The sequence below is a fragment of the Aquarana catesbeiana genome, linkage group LG02, assembly GCF_042186555.1.
Source record: "Aquarana catesbeiana isolate 2022-GZ linkage group LG02, ASM4218655v1, whole genome shotgun sequence".
Lineage (NCBI taxonomy): Eukaryota > Metazoa > Chordata > Amphibia > Anura > Ranidae > Aquarana > Aquarana catesbeiana.
Window position 1 is genome coordinate 371,903,920 of NC_133325.1, and position 20,390 is coordinate 371,924,309.

At 41.0% G+C, this 20,390-nt stretch overlaps 1 protein-coding gene across 1 annotated transcript in view; it reads right to left on the reverse strand.

The window, feature by feature from the left end:
• ASL (argininosuccinate lyase) overlaps nt 1-20,390 on the reverse strand; it is a 43,594-nt gene that overhangs the window by 23,032 nt on the left and 172 nt on the right. Inside the window, exons 2-5 of the mRNA XM_073615106.1 lie at nt 18,926-18,978; nt 9,685-9,879; nt 6,991-7,074; nt 4,790-4,846 (exon numbers count right to left, since the gene is read on the reverse strand). Of these exons, the coding sequence (XP_073471207.1) occupies nt 4,790-4,846; nt 6,991-7,074; nt 9,685-9,879; nt 18,926-18,937 (348 nt within the window). The 5' untranslated portion in view covers nt 18,938-18,978. The remainder of the gene's footprint in view (nt 1-4,789; nt 4,847-6,990; nt 7,075-9,684; nt 9,880-18,925; nt 18,979-20,390) is intronic.

Below are 20,390 nucleotides of genomic sequence, written 5' to 3' on the forward strand. Positions count from 1 at the left end.
CCCTTCTCTCCTCTCCATTCAGTCCCCGGGGTGTGTGGGCAGAAAATTTTTTTAGGCTCACCTTATTTGATCCCATGACCCTGAACTGGCTATCCCTGAATGTTCAGGGTATAAACTCCCCCCAAAAACGAGTGAAGGTCTTTAAATACCTCAAAAAACAAAACATTGACATAGCATGCTTGCAGGAAACCCATTTTTCCCCTTCTGCCTGCCCCAAATACTTTGATGCCTGCTATCCCCAAGTCTATTTGGCTAACGGCCCTACTAAACAAAGAGGAGTCCTCATTGCTCTACGCAAATCGGTCCCCTTTAAATGCAGTAAACAGATAGTGGACCCTAATGGCAGGTACCTTTTACTACAAGGTACTATCCAAGACACTGAGGTGACCATTCTGATTTACTATCCTCCGAATGACAACCCTGGGCCTTTCCTGACTCACATCCTCTGGAACAGCGCCTAGAGGCATTGTCAATGGCCTTCAAACAATCTCCTACCCCCGCCAACCGTAAACTTTTGGACCAGGCCATACGGACCTATATCTATGCTTAACCGAGTAGGCAGAAGGTACCCTATGCTGGGCTCGCCAGAAATGGTATGCAAAGGCAAACAAATCTAACGCGATGCTGGCCAAAAAATTACACACTTTTACCATAATATCCTTACTGGTAACCCTCTCCGGGTCTTGGACGAATTTCGTCATCGTCTCACCAACCTTTACTCTGCCCCCAACCAGTCTTCCACCCAAGGCATTGACACCTTTCTGACTGGCTTATCTTTACCTTCCTTATCTGAAACTCAAACGTCCCTAATGGACCGTGACATCCAGGTCTCGGAAGTTTTACAGTGTATCAAAGATTTGATGGTGGGCAGGAGACCAGGCCCGGATGGCTTTACAGCGCTATACTACAGGAAACTGGCAGATGTCATTGCCCTGTATTTAATGGCCAAGTATAATTCGGTTAAAGATGGTCAACCCTTTTTGTACTATGAGTCACCTGTGTTAGGTTGACTAAATATTTGATTCAAGTTGACCAAGTTGGTCAAGGAATGGCCGGTGTTTTGCTGAGTCACTCCACTATCTTTGTATGTTTGTATGTCCAAAAATTTAATATACAGAATTTTCAAAAAAAAAAAAAAGATGGTCAACCCTTCACACCAAATCTGCTGACCGCCATAATTGTAATGATACCCAAACCGGACAAGGATCACTCTTCTTGGACAAATTTCAGGCCAATCTCACGAATTCACATAGATATGAAAATATTGATGAAAATCCTGGCCAATCGTTTAAATTACTTTCTCCCACGCATGATTAAAAAAAAAAAAAAAAAAGGACCAGATGGGGTTTGTCCCAGGGAGACAGGTGGGTGACACTATTAGAAGGCTCCTCCAAATCCAACACATAGTTCATAGTAGGTCCTTAGAGACAATGTTCTTGTCTCTGAGTGTCAACAAGGCCTTTGACACCTTGTCATGGCCATACTTAAAGCAGGTGCTCCACCATTATGGTTTTGGCACCTCTTTCTTGAGTTGGGTATCAGCAATCTATGACTATCCCCAGGCCAAAATCAAATACTTTGGCTTCGAGTCGCCTCTTTTCCCCATTAAGAGGAACCCAACAAGGGTGCCCACTCTCCCCACTTTTATTTATCCTGGCACTGGAACCCTTGGCGGAAGCAATCCAAACCCATCCAGACATAACAGGGGTAGAAGTAGCAGGTACACCACACAAAATATTGTTGTTCGCGGACGATATCTGTCCATAACTAAACATAGAATCACCCTCACTAACTTACCTTCTCTCTTAAACACCTTTGCAATGTTCTCGGGCCTATCCCTCAACCCTGCCAAATCTAAAGTCGATCAACCTCCCACCCTCAGAGCTGGCATCAATACAAACTGCATTCTCCTTTCAGTGGTTGATATCATTGTCCTTCCTGGGGATTAGGCTTACTCCATCGTATGCAGGACTTTATCATGCTAATTTTCCTCCAATGTTTGGGAAGCTAGCGGCTATGCTCTCCTCCTGGTCCCATCTTCCGTTGTCCTGGTTCGATAGAACAGCGACTGTACGTATGACCTACTTCCCAAAACTGCTACACATTTTTCGGGTTCTGCCAGTCCAGGTCCCTTCCCATATTCTGTGCATACACCAACGCAAGATACTGCAGTTTGTCTGGGGCTCCACGAGACCCAGAATTAATAAACGGGTTTTGCACGCCCGTAGGATCAATGGTGGCCTCTGGGTTCCTAACTTACAAGCTTATTATACTGCAGCGGGCATAGGCCCACTATCTCAACTCCATGAGCAACATCAAGTGCCATTATGGGCCACTATTGATTTAATGGACTCTCCCCCGACACCGATAGCCTCCCTCCCCTGGCTCCCACGAGCACACCGCCCAAACACGATTGGACCATGTCTGGCACACTCCCTTTGGCTGTGGGACTCTGTCAAATACTCGGCGGGCCTGATTTCTTCTCATCTTCCCCTACTTCGCCTCCTTCACTGTCCATTATTCTCATCAGGATGCGATAACCCTCAACGGTTCTCTTGGTGGACCGAGAATGGTTTTACAGATATTCACTCCTTGTTCACCCCTACCAGGATAGTTTAATTTGCAGTCCTACGTTCCTCACATGATATCCCCCTCCGAGAGCACTACAGCTACCTACAGCTTCAACACTTTCTCCAACATCTAATAAAGTTTCGTCCCACCCCTTATACTTTAACCCCTTTTGAAAGCCTTTGCAGATCACGTCCCCAATCTTCTGGTCTAATTTCTTTAATCTATGCAGCCACAACTGGTTCCAAAATACCACCATTGAGACCCTATCACCTCCAGTGGGAGGCGGAGCTTGGGAAACAGCTGGACTCGGAAGAATGGCAGATCATGACTAAATGCTCCAGGAATGTTCTCTTCTTGAAAAATGCTTATAAAGTATTTTACAGATGGTATTACACCCCGGCCAGATTGGCTAGCTTTATTCCATCCTATTCCCCCTTATGTTTCTGTGGGTGCTCTCAAGAGGGCACAATGGCACACATCTATACACTCCTTCATAATCTATTCCACACTAATCTAAAGAGGGATCCCTTCGAGGCTCTTCTGTGGAAGCCAATCGCAGAACTGGTTCGTCCGGAACGCCAGTTGGCGTTGCACCTCTTTAATGCAACTAAAATGACCATAGCAAGGGCTTAGAAGACACTGACTCTCAGTTTTGAAGCTGTTAAAAACTGCTTAAATGACATCATGGTAAATTAAAAATTGACAGCCATATTATCAGACACCCATGATAAGTTCCTCCGGGTTTGGCAACCTTGGGTGGCTCATAACCACCCTTCTAGATTTGACCCAACGCTCCTTTTTACTCTAGTATGTCTATGCCCCCCGCCCTGTGGAATTCCCCCACCCTCCCCACCCACTTTACTCACTTTCTTTTTCTGTTCTACACCCCTATTCTACCACTTCCCTCCTCCTTCTTTCCTTCTTTTTTCCCCCCACTAGTCTTTGTACTTCTCAGATCCACCAGGCTCAGTCCTGGATGTGATGATTACATTGTAAAAAGCATTTCTTTCTTCTTTGTTTTTTGACATATAAATATATTATCCTTTAAGAAAATATAGGTTCTGTATATTCCCCCTGATAATCGCTTCACTTATGATTCTGTAAGACTGTTATTACTTAAATCGGGTGCAGCGTCAAATCCCAAGGTCCCATGAGATAACAATAACCCAGTGCTGGTTTTACGTATTCGCCCTAGGCCTTCAGGGGCCTGAACAATTCACTGCGACTTGTATTATCCCTTTTTGAAGTTTTCTGTATTCTTTTTTTTGTTCCATGCTATGACCATCAATGCTACTGTATTATTATGTAGTACTGAACTTTAATAAAACCCTTTGTACAAGAAAGCAATGGGAGGCAGACAGTTCCTGCAGCTAATCATGGCTGTTCGCATGTAATCGCTCATGGACCAATTCCGTGAAAGTAATGGACCCTGGGTGCAGACAGTCTGTGTCCAGGGCCCACCATTCGCAGCAATTGCTCCATGACCTATTACATGCGAGTGGCCGCAATTAGCTGCGGGAACTGTCTGCCTCCCATTGCTTTCAATGGGGCTGTCTTCCATAGTCAGTTTCCATTAATCACTGGGAACCTCAACATATGATTTTGCATGGGCCCCATTCAAAAGGGTATTATAATACTATTTATGGGTTACTATTTTTTTCCCAATTTGTTAGCAATCCTATTGTATAACCTTAAAGAAGTTGATTTACCAACTATTTCTAATGATGTACCGGTTATCTGGATATGGGTCTTTTGTAAATGAACAGGACTCACTGCTTTAATCACTATCATTTTTTCAGTTATTCCTGTCATTATGAAGCACAAGCAGCACAGTATCTGTGGCTTTCAGAAACATTGGCACTTAATAAGCGACAGGGCATAGAATTATCTGTGGTAAGCAAAAGGTCCATATTTTCATCTGTGTATATTTTGCGTGCATATTTGCTGGCAGGTCAGGGATGATTGCCAAAAAGACATTCCTTTAACACGTCAAAAAAAATACAGCAATAGGATAACGGACTTATGACTGAATTAGTACTAGCATGTGTATATGTCTGCCTGACTGATGGAGACAATAACATTTAGGTTCCACCAGGGAAGAATGTGCTGTGAACAGCCTGCAAAATATATTAGGCTATTATGTTTGCAAAATACAATAGGCTACAAAAAAAAATGTTATATCACAATAATAAATAGGGTATCAAGGAATGACTGATACCTGATCATTTCGGCTGCGTCCAGTATGGAGCTTTCCCGCAGGTTCTCCTATTAGCTCCTAGACATAAGTAAGACAGGAGAAGTTCATTACAGATATATGTAAATTAGCAATAAAGGGCAAGAGGCCGAATAAAACCACCCTATAGAAGGATGCACAATAAATGATTTTCTACTTTAAATTAGAAATCTATCAACATTTTAATAAGTAGAAGTTTAGTTACCATCAGAAACTAAGCTATATTTCAGAAGGCTGACACAAGTTCTCGGTAGCAGCACTAATGTAATAAAAAAAATGTTACTGTGGTCTCGGTCAATGGTTCCTGGTTGGAGGCAGTAAAGAAAAGACCATTCTAGGTCTATTACATTTTTACACAGAAGGTGTAAAAAGCAAGGATCTGTAAAAAGCAAGGATCTACTTTTTTTAAAAGAGATGGAAACAAATGTAGTCATAACCTTGCATTATGAGGACATCTAATAGGAAAGAGGTTCATTGTGTAGCACTCTGCATTAAATAAATCTTTTACACACATGAGAAGGTTAGCTCACAAGGGTTATGCAGTGTATGACCAACTGAAAAATAAAGGCCAGTACCTCATGGCAACCAATGTGTTGCTGTGGATTACCGGCTTGCAATGGTGTGCGTAACCATTTCCACTGGCTGTTTCAACTAAACATTCACAAGATGATTAATTATTATATTCTATTATTACAGAGGAACTCCAGATAAACTGCTAAATACACAGATGAACTATATATAAGGAAGTTCCTTTTAATTTATGTCCACCCAGTTCTGAAATTTACACAGCTTTTTCAAGCAGCTCAGCTCTTTTCTCTGGCAGGGCAGGAGACCCGATTTCTTTTTCTCAGATTGGTTGAGTACCACTTACAGGTCTCCTCTCTGTCCCCAGCTTGTGCATTGACAGTGAAGGAGAAGCAGCATACTGATGAGCTCACTCTCTGTCACTTTGTTTTCACCTTCTATCGGCTTGCTCCATGTCAGCACATTAACTGATGGGCTTTTTCAACTTCTCCCAGTCTGAGCTCAGGTGTACGGTGGATTGCAAGAGGATGATACCAAGTCAATCTCAAGTACTTACACTGTTGCATTTCTAAAAATATATTTTCGGATATATTATTGAATGAATGACTGAATTCGTTTGTGCTTTATATCTTCCTGGAGTTTAGCTATAAGGACATATATCTGTAACAATATTGGTGGCAGAAAATGGCAAGGTCCCTGGCCATCGTAATGTGAAAATAATAAATATGATTAAATCAATAATATGATTAAAATGCCATCCACATGACTCAAGAAAAAAGCCTCATGTCAGTTAATATGGTTTAGTAAAATACAAAGCAACTGTATAGGATAAGTAAGTGACTGTGGTGTCTGATTTTTTATTTTGTTTCTCTTTGCAGAAATGAGAGACAAAGTTTGCTAAATGTCGAGGAGAGAATACTGTCACCAAATATATTGCTGGACATTATTAACTAAGACAATATTGTTGTCCTCTAACATAAAACACAGGAATGAATGGTTAGATGTTGATTGGAATCAGAAACAGGTATGTTAGTTAACAGAACTTTTTGATTAGGTCCTTAATGCAATGCGTTCAAAAAAATAGCTATTTAACCAGTTATGGACGTTGGTATACCAGATAAAACGGCATCAAAATCCCCTGGGTATATAGTTAGTCAGTAAGGTTGAATAAAGACACCAGTCCATCCAGTTCAACCCAAGTGAGTGTGGGTGCGTGTCTACAATTGTCCCTAACCATGTACATTGCACACTCACATCAGTCCCTACCCTCAATCCAAGGTCCCCACTCATATACTAGGGCCAATTTTGAACAGAAGCTGATTAACCTACCAGCATGTCTTTGGAGTGTGGGAGGAAACCGGAGTACCCGGAGGAAACCCACGCAGGCACAGGGAGAACATGCAAATTCCAGGCAGGTAGTGTCGTGGTTGGGATTCGAACCAGTGACCCTTCTTACTGGTAGGTGGGAGTGCTACCCACTACACCACTGTGCCACACTGTGACCACTTGTATCTGATACAAAAGTTGACCGACATTCCAAGGCCAAACTGTCCTTTTGACTGTTACTGTAAGTACCTGGCTGTGTTGCAGAAGTGCTGACAACGGCTTGTGTATTAATGAAGGCTGTTAACACTGGCAAAAAATAATGACTGAATGGCTACCTTGAGGCGGCGTTCATTGGCAGTGTGTATATCCTCATCAGCTTTTGTCAACACAAATGTGCCTTTGGACCATTCCTCGTGGATCTGTAAGGAAAACACAACGTATTTCACAAATGCAGAAACTGTTATTACTTCTAAATTCTATTCTTCCATTATTATGCATAGGATGAAGTATGCAGCCAGCGAAGTCAGGAGTCCTGACCTAAAATCTTGTTTTGGGTCATAAATAAGCAAGGATAAAGACTTTAAGCAAGGAAAAAAAAAATGTCAGCTTCATTATTTCTATTCTGACAAGTCCCTTAAAAGTGAGCCTTTCCTTTCCCGAGTATGTGTACATACTGTAGTGGTACCTTCATAAATCGGCAGTTTTTGTGGTTTTAAATGTACTCCTCTAGTCCCCAAAATGTGCAGCCTAAGCAAACTAAACAACATGATTATTGATATGTGAAGGTTGTCTTTAGGTAGAAAAAGTGAAGAGCCAAGCCCTACGCTCCATCTCTAGTATAATCTAGCCTGGCAGGATTTCTCCAATTTACTAATTTGTGGTCGTATGTCTGCCAGGGTCAGCAATGAACTGCTGACCATATTTGGGGTTTTCAAGGGGCTCCTTAGCGGATAAAAATATTATGGGCTTGGCATAATGGACATCAAAGTGGCAAAAAATGTTTGCTGCTCCACACAGAGATCACACAGATTGATGTCTAGGTTCTATGCACATAGAGTGCAGGATCTGTGCAGAAAAGAACAAACTGAAGGGAAGGTTTAGGATTTGGGCCGAAAATGAGACATGGTATGCTAGCAGGTAGTGCCCTTTATTTCAGCAGAAGCCTTATGGTGGGAATGGTTTTAATTCTAGGATAAATCCCAGTCTGAAATTCTGGGAATTGCCTCCAAAAAAAGGCAGAGCCTTTTGGAGCCTCCTCCCCCTCCCATTTTGTGTCTTCTTGCACCACGTTTACCATTACTCCATTATTGGGGTTACAAACATACTGGCCACCACCACCAGACACAGAATTTGTGCCGTCTGTTCTTTTCCTACCTTCACATTCCCCAGATGCATAAGGTAATCTAGAAGCATTGGTTCTGCTGGTAAAACGTAGCTGGAGACTGGGGAGTGGAGAATGACAAAATGGAGACTGCTTGAATGGGTACAACAGAACTGAAAAGAACACTGGCACCAAATCAGTGTAATCTAAAATAACCCATCAGAGTTGTCTTATTGCTGCTAAGACTGTAATTGGTATGTCCTTAATATCAGATGCACAGTGTCAATATAAAATTAAATAATTTGGAAAAATGGGCCTGATGAAAGTTTTGTAATAATAGTGTGGGGCAGCACAGTGGCTACGTGGTTAGCACATCTGCCTGTCAGCACTAGGGTCATCGGCTCAAATCCCAACCACGGCACTACCTGCCTAGAGTTTGCATGTTCTCCCTGTGCCCACGTGGATTTCCTCCCACACTCACAAGACATACTGGTAGGTTAACTGTCTAAATTGGCCCTAGTATGTGTATGTATGAATGGCAGTTAACAACCTTAGATTATAAGCTCCTTGAGGGTACAGACTGATGTACAGTATATGTAAAGCACTGTGTAAATTTACAGCGTTATACAAGTACCTGTAATGAATAAGAATAGTGGAAGCAGTGCCCGTGTATTGCTTCCCCTAGTCTGTGTGCCATTGCTAGCCTTTCTGGGAATTTTGTGTGCTTCATTACCCTTCTTTTACTCCAATGTCTTGAAAGTCAGCATTCACAGGTAACGTGTCAGGGACAGGAGTCTTTGTCCACTAACAGAAAGACAACAAGGTGATTGCAGGAGTGTACCTGAGGGTAGGGGCAGTTAAAGGTGCTGATGGAGCCGCATAACAGGTCAGACAACTGCAGAGCATACTGGTGGCTGCATGAAGACACAGGAGTAATGGGGGCGCACAGGGGCATGCTGAGGGTTAAGAGGTAAACTTAGGAAAAAAAAAAGGGTACACAGAGGCACGCTGGAGGCACTATATAGATGCCTTTTGTATTAAAATATTTTGTGGAAAATAATCTATATACACATACCTTGGATTACGCGCATAATCCATTCCAGAAGAATGCTTGTAATCCAAAAGCACTCGTATATCAAAGCGAGTTTCCCCATAGGAATCAATGGAAATTCAGGTAATTAGTGACTGCTGGTGTATGCAGTACCACATGTAGCCAGAGATGCGGGGGTGCCAGAGACGCTCGAGAACTGAGTGTTCCCGAGTGTCTCTGAGCGTCACTGGCGCCCCCTGCACCCCTGGCCAAATGCGGTACTGCACATCCCAACAGCCTGAATCCTGCTTGTCTTGCAAGACAACGCTCGCAAACCGAGTCAGGATTAAAAAAAGAAAAAAATAGAAAAAATAAAATAGCTCATATTGCTAAATGCTCGTAAACCGCGTTACTCGCAATCCGAGGTTTCACTGTATATGTAATAATTCATCTTTTGTTCAATTCACACAGAACACAAACATTTTTTGCAGAGGATTCGCTGGATGAATGGCTAAACACATTTTTCAGAAATAGACCCCCAACGTTAGTGCCGGTTGCTTTTATTTGTACCCTACAAGAACAAAACAATACAGCTGAAATTTGACAGCCAGATCTCTCCCCTTTGGCGTCCAAACCAAACAATTGTATAATGTAAGGGAAAATCAAATAGAACATTACCTGATCCAAGCCTGTTAAAATGTGTTCCATTTCCGTTGGGCTTACAAGCCCTGCTTTTTCCAAGGCTTTTACATAAGCTTGACTTCCCCTGATGTCAGCTGACCACATCCTCTGGTCATAAGACACTGAAGAATTGAACATTTCCATAATAGGGTCTATGCTGCCAACAAATCTTCCACCCCATAGTTTATCTCCCTGAAAGAAGGGTAACATTGCACTTAGGATTAAAAGTATACATTTGAAATATAACACTTCTGGGAAAAGAATGCACTCATAAATATTAAACTGTGTGATGTTTAAACATTGGCAAAACAAGAGGTAAATAGGACAAGCAATTAAGAAGGCTACATGATACATCTAGTTTTTTTGTTGTTTTTTTAACAGTAAATGCATACTGGAAATGAAGGAATAAAATACTTAAAGTGGTATTAAACCTAAAACAAAAGAAATATATTGCAGCTTACCAATCATTAGTTATGGTGGCTGCCCAAATTTTTTTCTTTTTATGCTTTTTTTCCCCTGGTGATTTAGCCAGTAACATACCTCCTCCATACATTAGAGAGCCCCCACTCTGGATAAATGAGCATCAGAGACACCTTTGGACAGCAGCATTGTCAATCTGGGTGAAGAGGAGTGTTGGATGTACTAGCAGATTTTGATACACTAACAAATTATAGCCACGATACTGAGGGTACATTACACTCCGGTAAAATCACATAAGATGGGCAGGCAGGCAGACCCTTTGTGCTGTCGTTGTTGGCAGCACGATGGGGACCTCATCCATCTCCTGTGGCGATGCCCGAAACTCCACCGGTACTGGAGCGAGGTGGCTGGTACACTCAATATGGTGTTCCAAATGAGGGTACCTATAGACCCTATATGCTGTATACTGGGGGTTCTGGAGGATGTGATCCCTGAGGAAATGATCAGGATTGCATTCTCTAGGGCACTGTTCCAGGCCCGGAAACTCATTTTGATAGGCTGGAAGTCTGCCTTCCCACCCACTAGTAGCTCCTGGATTACCCACATGGGAAATACCCTTATCATGGAAAGATACATCTACCAGCATAGGGAATGTCTGGGCAGGTTTGAACACATATGGTCATGCTGGCTAGACACACCTGGACTGAGCCCCAGAGAACTGGTAATGTTTAGACTTTTGCAATGTCTCTAAAGGGGGGGGATTCCCCAAGTTAACCATAAAAGATGTGGGCTGTGTTGGTGGAGGAATGGAGTAATGGAAGTAGAGTGCCAGGATACTTTGTTATGTAGCAGTGGTAAGGAGAACATACGTGTGCATAAGTTTTTGCCTGAAGAATCATTTATATTCATGTACTATTGGATGTTGTTAATTCTTGACAAGCTCAATAAAAACCTTTCTGAATTAAAGTGGAGTTCCACCCAAAAATGGAACTTCCACTTTTTGGATTCCCCCCCCTCCGGTGTCACATTTGGCACCTTTCAGGGGGGAGGAGGGAGCAGATACCAGTCTAATACAGGTATTTGCTCCCACTTCCTGGCATAGATCACCGCTTCGCTTGCGTTGACCTACGCCACTTCTGGCGCCTACTCTGTCCTCCCCCACTGTATTCTGGGAGACACACAGGTCCCAGAAGACAGCAGGGACCAGAGAGGAAGCGCAGCGCAACTCGTGCATGCGCAATAGGGAAGCAGGAAGTGAAGCCGCACGGCTTCACTTCCTTATTCCCTTACCGAGAATGGCGGCAGCAGCAGCCGAGAGCCGACGGATGGATCGGCTTCGGCTGCCGACATCGTGGGCTCCCTGGACAGGTAAGTGTCCATATATTAAAAGTCACCAGCTGCAGTATTTGTAGCTGCTGGCTTTTAATATTTTTTTTCAGCGGACTCCCGCTTAAAAAAAAAACAAATTATAGCCAAACTCCAGCTAACACTTCACACGTAGTTACAGCAACAGTTTTACATAAATGAATTTTAAAAAGCTGATTATTGTAAGCAGCACCCCTGTCAGTGTTAAATGGTTTGTCTCAACCCTTTACTGGCTACATCTGCAGGACAGCTCATTCTTTTGAAAAACTGGCTAGATCACCAGGTGAAAATAAAGGAAAGAAAGCCTAAAAAAGAAATCTAATACAGCGATCACATCCATGAATTGGTAAGCTGAAATATCTTATATGTTTGCTTCTTGGTTTAATACAACTTTTATAGTGGTAATAAACCCAAAACCAGAAATGTAATATTTTGCAGCTTACCAATCATTCGATGGGGTGGCTGAATTTGTTTTCTTAGGCTTTTTTTCCTTCTGTTGTCACCTAGTGATCTGGCCAGTAACACATTTCCTGTATTAGAGTGCCTCCACTCTGCATGCATGAGCACGGGGCACCTTTGGACAGTAGCACTGTCAGTTTGGGGGGGGGTGGGAGGAATGTTATATGTAATAGCAGATTTAAATACACCAACAAATTGAAGACAAACTCCAGCTAACACTTTAGAAGCAGTTACAGCAAACAGTTTTTTCCCTTTTGGGATAAAGGTTTTACATAAATTAAAGCTGATTGTTGTAAGCACCGCAGTCAGTGTTAAATGGTTTGTCTCATCTCTGAAACTGCTACATTCTGCTGTATAGCTTTTTTTTTTTTTTTTTTTTTCAAAAGAACAAGGACCTGCTGGCTGGATTACCAAGTGAAAATAGACAAAAGAAAGCCCCCCCAAAAAAACTACCACATCTAAGAATTGATAAACTACAATTTAATAAATGTTTGCTTTTAGGTTTATTACAGCTTAAGTGTATCAATAACCAAAACAATAGAAACTAGTTCTTTTATTGCTGTGTCCCTATTGCAGCTTTCTTCTCATATGCTGCCATAATACTGTCACCAAGACAGTAAGTGGAAAAAAAATATCTCCAATGGGACTCATAATAAAACGATTAAAAAAAAAAAATGACACAGGCCCTTAGCAGTCCATACACTATCCAACGCTAAATAAAAAATAAAACAAAACAAAACAAAACAAAAAAAAAAAACACAACCCACATACACCGATAAATACAAAAGAATGCACCAAACAACAATGAAGGGACTAAAACTAAAATGCCATTTTAGTCCTAAGACTAATGCCCTGTACACATGGTTGGACATTGATCGGACATTGATCGGACATTGCGACAACAAAATCCATGGATTTTTTCTGACGGATGTTGGCTCAAACTTGTCTTGCATACACACGGTCACACAAAGTTGTTGGAAAATCCGATCGTTCTGAACGCGGTAACGTAAACCACGTACGTCGGGACTATAAACGGGGCAGTAGCCAATAGCTTTCATCTCTTTATTTATTCTGAGCATGCGTGGCACTTTGTGCGTTGGATTTGTGTACACACAATCGGAATTTTATAGCCTGCTCTCAAACTTTGTATGTCGGAAATTCCTATGGAAAATGTGTGATGGAGCCCACACACGGTCGGAATTTCCGACAACAAGGTCCTATCACACATTTTTCGTCGGAAAATCCGACCGTGTGTACAGGGCATAAGACTAAAACTAAATCGAAATTTGCTGCCAAAATGAACACTGGTGGCTGCATGCTGATTCATGTTTTTTCAAAAGTTCAAAATGAAAATGTTAAATTCGGGAGACTTTGTGGCACCATTACCAATTTTATGTCTGACGTGAAATGCGCTATTCTACATTAAGAGATAAGTGGTTTGGAACATTGACAGACATCATGTGCTCTTGCAAAATTCCACTGATAGCTCTCTTATTAAGTTTAATAGAAAACAACCTACACTGAATGACGCTGGGACAACAAAGACATCAGAGATCAAGTGACCAGTACCTATTGCACAAGATTAGTCATAGGACATACTGGGTACAAACAACTTGAACACAAAGCAGCTTAGGAGTGATCATACAACAACAAGCATTTTCACCTAACATGCTCATCAATGCATTATAGGAGTCTGGATTATAGGAGTTAGGTGGAACCTGGTGAGCTTAGTCACTCCATGGCTTCTTATAGCTTTATGGACTTTATTGAAGTTCCTGGTTCTCGTCATACCCATTTGAAATTTGAATTGTTCCTGCTTGCCTACGAGGGACAGGGAAACCGGGACCTTTTAAGAGTCATGGCAGGTGTGAGATCAGGGAAATTAGCAAAATGAAATCTCATCATCACAGTCCCAAAAAGAGATATAAAAAAATTATACAGTGGTTTAACTCTGTCATCTACTAAAAGTGGAAATAAGTTCTGGGTGGCCTAACCTTACAAGATTTAACTCCAGTCTAAATTTCCAACAGCTAATTTTCAATAGAATGAAGAAGGGTTTGGACCTCTGTCAGGTTTGATGATCCCTTCAAAATGGTATATTTTTCTACACTTCTTACTCAAAATGAAGAATCAAATTTGTAATACGATGGGTTTAATATGCAAAAAAATGGCATTTGGTTGAAAAAGTAAATTAATGATTAAGCAGTTTTTTTACTAGAATATAAAATATACAGTATATATTTTGTTTTTTCCCACAAAAAACAACCTGTGTATAGATTCAAGATCAGATAACATTGGCATTACTGTCCATTTCAAGAACAAATATTTTTGTTGCTGAAAATATGTTAGTAGTTAAATGAATCATGGATGTTTTACATCTATAGAATTTCTTCTTAAGAAGTAGCAAAATTCTGATGAACTGCGCCATACAAGACATTAGGCTTTACCTCTGTACGTTGCCCAGTGTCAATTCAAACACATGCTGGGGCAAAATTATGAAGTCTTTTAGACAGTGGAGAAAGTCTCTTGTTTTATTTAAAAGCTTCACTATGGGCTTACTTTGTGTAGGCATCATCCAGGGTTATCATCTATGTTCCGATTAAGATGCAAACTCAGTGATGTACTATAAATACTGGTGCCTGTGCAGTTGCCCAGAACTGATGAGGGTATCCATTGACAGTAGAAGATTGTCTACAGTTTTTAGCTGGACTGGGTGATGATCTAAAGCAGTGGTCTCTAAACTGTGGCCCAGGGGCCAGATGTGGCCTTTGCTTGCTTTTATCTGGCCCTTGGGACACTATTCCTCACATTGAAACCAACAGTGGGGCTCTATTACTCCCCATAATACCAAAGATGGGGCATTATTTACTACCACTAACACCAGGGCAATTTCTACTCCCACTGGCCACAGTCTGCCCCCCGCTTAAGCCTAAGGACAGTAAAGTGACCCTTTGTTTAAAAAGTTTGCACACCCCGGATCTAAAGCAATTATAAGGATTCCATAGACAGCACCAACAGAGGCTCCCTGAGGAAGAATAGCTATTGGACTGGTTAGAAAACCTTGTCTGATCATCAATGATTTTTAACTAATGAGCTTATTAAGGGTCTGCAATGCACGTCCCCTACCTTGGTCCACTGAACTAAACACAGATGGCTGTCCTAGTCCTATACAATAGAATGTGTGTAGTCCTGTGCAGCACAGGTGCTTTAGAACCATGAGATCATGCCTACATGTCCAGTCTACAGCGTCTAAGACCAAAACCCCTGTAGATTTGGGAAGAAGAATGTATGTAACTATTACATGACTACTTGAACATCACATTAAATGTTTTATTAATGATTAGAACATTGTACATTATGCAATCATCTACAGTGCACACTACTACTGATTAGTACCCAGCTGGTGTTTTGTACGTATTGTATCAGCAGTGAAGCCGTTAAAATATATAAAATCTTCCAAGCAGAAAGGTTTTACAGTTTAATCCTGATCACAAGGAAAAGTCGCACAGCATGGTTACCTGTTCTTTACAAGAGTTGCACAGAAAAATGTAACATATTTCTCCAAGTCTCAACCAAAAGATATGTCCATCCAAAAATGGTCACTTAGTACATAGATGCCCAAGGCTCGGGAAGGTGATTAGCCTTCTGTAACTTATTTAGGGGCTCCAGTGGTAAAACCTCTTCATTTGAGAATGAGACTCCATTGTGGTTGTTGGGAGCAGAACAGAAAACACTAATGGACGTTTCAAAGATATATAAGGAGCTAGAGAGCAATTTAGCTCATCAGAGCCATTCCATAATTGAAATACAAGTAAGGTTTACTGGAGTAACCCTTTATCTATGTTTCCTACCATTATCTTGTATTATATTTCAGCAGTAACTAAAAGCATTTGCTTGTTTGCCTTTTCCCACTGCATGCATAGCATTGCACGTGCTGTTGGGGGCCCTGGAGGGTAAAAAACCTGCATTGGCTGAAGCAGCTCAGGTATGAGCTTTCAGATTTCAGGGATGTCATTTATGAATACCAGTACCCACAAACTGAAGATTTCTGACACCAGTTTGAGATCATTTATTGAATACCACTGTAAAAATCCAATGTACTGTAGCTGACCCTAGCTGCAGATTTGAAGGCTTCATTTGTTATCTAAGTGAATTAATGTGTATACTCCATAAACGGACTGCTATTGGATTCTTGTAAGTGCTTTTTATTCTTCTCCTTTTTGTATCGAACAAATACTAAAATTGAATAAAAACCTGACAATTATAAAAATAAATAAATCCAATGTAAAAAAGAAAAAGAAATGGCCAAAAAATGATTTGTTTTTAAACCTAATCACGTAATTTCAGAAAAACAAATATCCCATTCTCTAAAGATCTTACTGTACATAGAAACAGAGAAGTGATGGTAGAAAGAGACCTAGTGGTCTATCGAGTCTGCCCCATTTTTTTTTTTAACTTTAACTTTATGTCTATGTTTGTCCCAAGCACGTTTGAATCTACTTACTGTTGACTGACTCACTACCTCCGCTGGAAGTCTATTCCAAGCATCAATTATTCTTTCAGTAAAATAAATGCCACCAGACCCCCATGCAATTCAGGCACAGCTCCATTGGAATGGAGTTTCCTGGAGTTTGACCTGTTTTTTATCAATGTACATTTATAAAACAATTTGTTGGTGGACTGTTATTTTCCCAGTCGATAAAGAAAACAGCTTGAATGGCTGTTTTTCCTGCTAATTATTCTGTAACAAGCAATAAATGGATGGCCCAGGACACAAACACAGTGGACCAAGCCGATCTATGCGGCTCAGTACTATGTGATTACTGTGATTGCCAATCACAGCAATCAAATACTTAGGTTTACACTGAGGATTCTTCTCCTTCCTCTTACATGAAAGGAGAGGAATCAAAGAAAGTTATAAATGGGAATAAATGTGTCTGCAGCAGCAGCTGCTGATCCATTTAGTTTCACTGACACCAAGATTTTTTTTTTTTTGAGCACAGACTAGTAGATGTCAGTGAAATATAACAGTGCAGAAAATGTTAATGAAAGGGCATTAAAGGCTGGTACTCAAGTGGTTAAAGTAAACCTGTCAGAAGAAATGTCCTTGAAATAGAAGAGCTTTTATATTTGCTTACTTCTCTGGAAGCTTGTGTCTCTTACCTTCCGTTCAGCACTGTAGTCTTTGTAAACGTTTTTGGCATTCAACACTATTGCTGCTTGTGTCCCTTAAACATGTGATATGGCTCTTTCCTCCAACTCCTACATCACTGCAGAGTCCTGTAGTGGCATAGGGATTGGAGGATGGAACCATGGTATGCAGGAGTAGACACAGGTGTTCCACACTCCTGGAAGTGACAAAAGCTGACAAAAATTCCTGAGGCTGCAGAACTGGAGAGAAAGTAGAAGACATGAGCTGCCAAAAACATGGCGAGTATAAAAACTTTTCTATTAAAGGGACGCTTCTTTTCAATTTGTTTTCAATCCAACAGTATTCCTTTAAGTAAGAAGTATAGGCAAAGCTTGTTTGGCTGTCCTTCTCCTGTGAATCACAGAATTGCAGTTCATTCTGCACTCCTGTGACGTGTATTCAGCAGGCAGCGGGCCAAAGCCCACTGCCGGCTGACATCACACAGTTGGTCTAGGCTGGGGAAAGATCGCGACCGTATGGTTGGAATCCACATACATGCCTGGACTGGAACCCGGCCTGAGCCAGCTGCTCCCACACCCCTCTACAGCTCAGCGACTAACAGTCAACAGCCTTAGAGCCGACTAGGCAAGTAGAATTCTTAAGAAAAAAAAATTCCTATACTTCTCCTTTAAAGCATAGTTATCACATAATACAATTCTGGTTTAGTAGTTGATATATTTTCAGTCCTTCGAACCTCAGTGACTAAGACCCTTAGCTACATGCTCTGGTTGATTCTTCCAATCCCTACATTAGGCTTGGTTCCCACTGGTTCTCGCTGTGGGTCCACATCTGTTCCGCAGCTGCAACCACCCGCATGGAAAAACACAGAAGAAATGTGTGGGTGCCATTAATCCTAATCGCACTCACATGCACTGGAAGTCACAGCAGTCACTTCCCGCACTGGGAACCGCACTGCACTACCATTTTCTGTGTGGGCTGCAATGTAAAAAAATGGAGCAGGGACCCTTTTCCTGTGGAGGCATGGCAACCCTTTCAAATGAATGGGCTGCCGTGCCCTTGCAGAACCACACAAGTGCGAACCAGGGGTCCTGTAGTGATGTAGGGGGTCAGAGGATAAAACCATGGTGTGCGGTGATGGACACAGGTGTCCAAAACTTCCAGAAGTGACAAAGACACACACAAATTTCGAAAGGTAAAAAAACATGGGCCACTGGAGAAGTGAATGACTATAAAAGCTCTTCTTTTGAGGGGAAGTTTTTTCTGGATTTGTTTTCAATCTGACAGGGTTCCTAAAGCATGGTGTTTAAAGAATACAATTTTGGTTTAGTAGGGCAGGTAGTTTCAAGATTACCAGTCCTTCGAACCTCAATGAATAAATCTGGCTATATACTGATAATTTCCTTTAGTTTAGCCTGCACACTGAACAAAAAAATAAAAATAAAATGAATAGATTCCTCCATCCACACTATACAGTGAGCATGCATGAATCTCCTGCTGTGGCTATTGTATATTGATAGCTGACCTTGTCAACTGTCAAAATAGTTGAATACCAGCTGCATCTGATGGGATGTAGCCCATTTGGCTGAAAAATTTCCAGGCTTCTTTGACAAACAATCGACTTTTGTCAAAAGAGCAGGGTAAGCAGAGCCACCCACTGAGTGAAATTCAAACAGTATATGGCCAGCGTAAGACATCATTTATATAGTAGGTTATATTTTGAAATGTTAAATAGCTCTGCCACCATTTGAAAGTTTTTTTTAGAAAGAAATTGACAACATTGCTATCAAAAATAAATCTAACAATTTACTAAAGAAAGAAGCCTTTTCATATCCAAAATATTACCTCAGATGCCATAGCTTCCGTTCGGGGATATCTTCACTTGTACAGGAGCAGATCTAAAATAAATATGGAAAAATATGAGCTCTTCTTTATGAAAAGGAATGTGTGTGGTGCTGTATTCCCCAAAAACAATCCTAAACATCAGCTTTACTAGGGTCTGACACATACCCCTGCATTTATAGCCACGTGGCATGAAACCTCTTGCATCATTAGACAAGGATGACGCACCATTATATGCAAGTAATGTGTTTGGTTGTGTTTTCCTAAAATTCCTTTACTTCAGCTTTAGGGGCTCATTCACACCAGCAAGCCATGCTCAACGCACAAGCTGCTGCTGTACTCTGGGTGACACCGTGCTGATACTGAAGGACTGCATGCACTGCTGTGGTGTGAGCGGACGTCGGACACCACTGGAAACAAGGTAGTCGGTAGTCCAGTAGAATGCGAGTCCTACTACTAGATACAATTGTAAGACACTCTGCCATCTGTAATGAGATCTGATCATACAGATACTGCTGTCCACTTACCGACCGCAATACATACACATTTTTTTTTTTTTTTTTTTTTTTGATCTTTTGCTGTTAAAAAGGTAAAGAAGAGATCTGGGGTCTTTTTTGACCTCAGATCTCTTCATAAAGAGGACCTGTCATCCTTATTTCTATTACAAGGGATGTTTACATTGCTTTTAATAGGAATAAAAGTGATCAAAAAATAAAAAAATAAAAAAGGGACAGTGCAAAAATAAAATAAATAAGAAAAAAAATGTAAGTGCCCCATCCCTTTGTGCTCATGTGCAGAAGCAAACGCATACATAAGTCGCACATGCATATGTAAACAATGTTCGCACCACACATGTGAGGTGTCACCATGAATGCTAGAGCACGAGCAATAATTCTAGCACTAGACCTCTTCTGTAACTCTAAACAGGTATGTAAAGGCATTTAAAACATCACCTACGGAGATTTTTAAGCACCATAGTTTGAGGCCATTCCACGAGCTTGCGCAATTTTAAAGCGTGACATGTTAGGTAACAATTTGCTTGGCATAACCTCATCTTTCACATTTAAAAAAAAAATTGGAATATATATATATATATATATATATATATATATATATATATATATATATATATATATATAGTGTTTTGTTTTTAATTCTTTCAAATGGATTTTTACCCCCCAAAAAATGCATTTGAAAAACCACAGCGCAAATACCACGTGACATAAAAAATTGCAACGATCGCCATTTTATTCCCTAGGGTCTCTGCTTAAAAAGAAAAAAAAAGTATAATGTTTGGAGGCTCTAAGTAATTTTCTAGCAAAAAAAACTTGTAAACAAAAAGTGGCCAGAAAAAGCCTGGTCGGCAGGTGGTTAAAAGCATGCACTAGGTTTCAAAACCTCTGGTTGCTTCTATTATGAAAACATGGATTGCTAACACTTGTATAGAAATGTGACAGCTGCTACACAA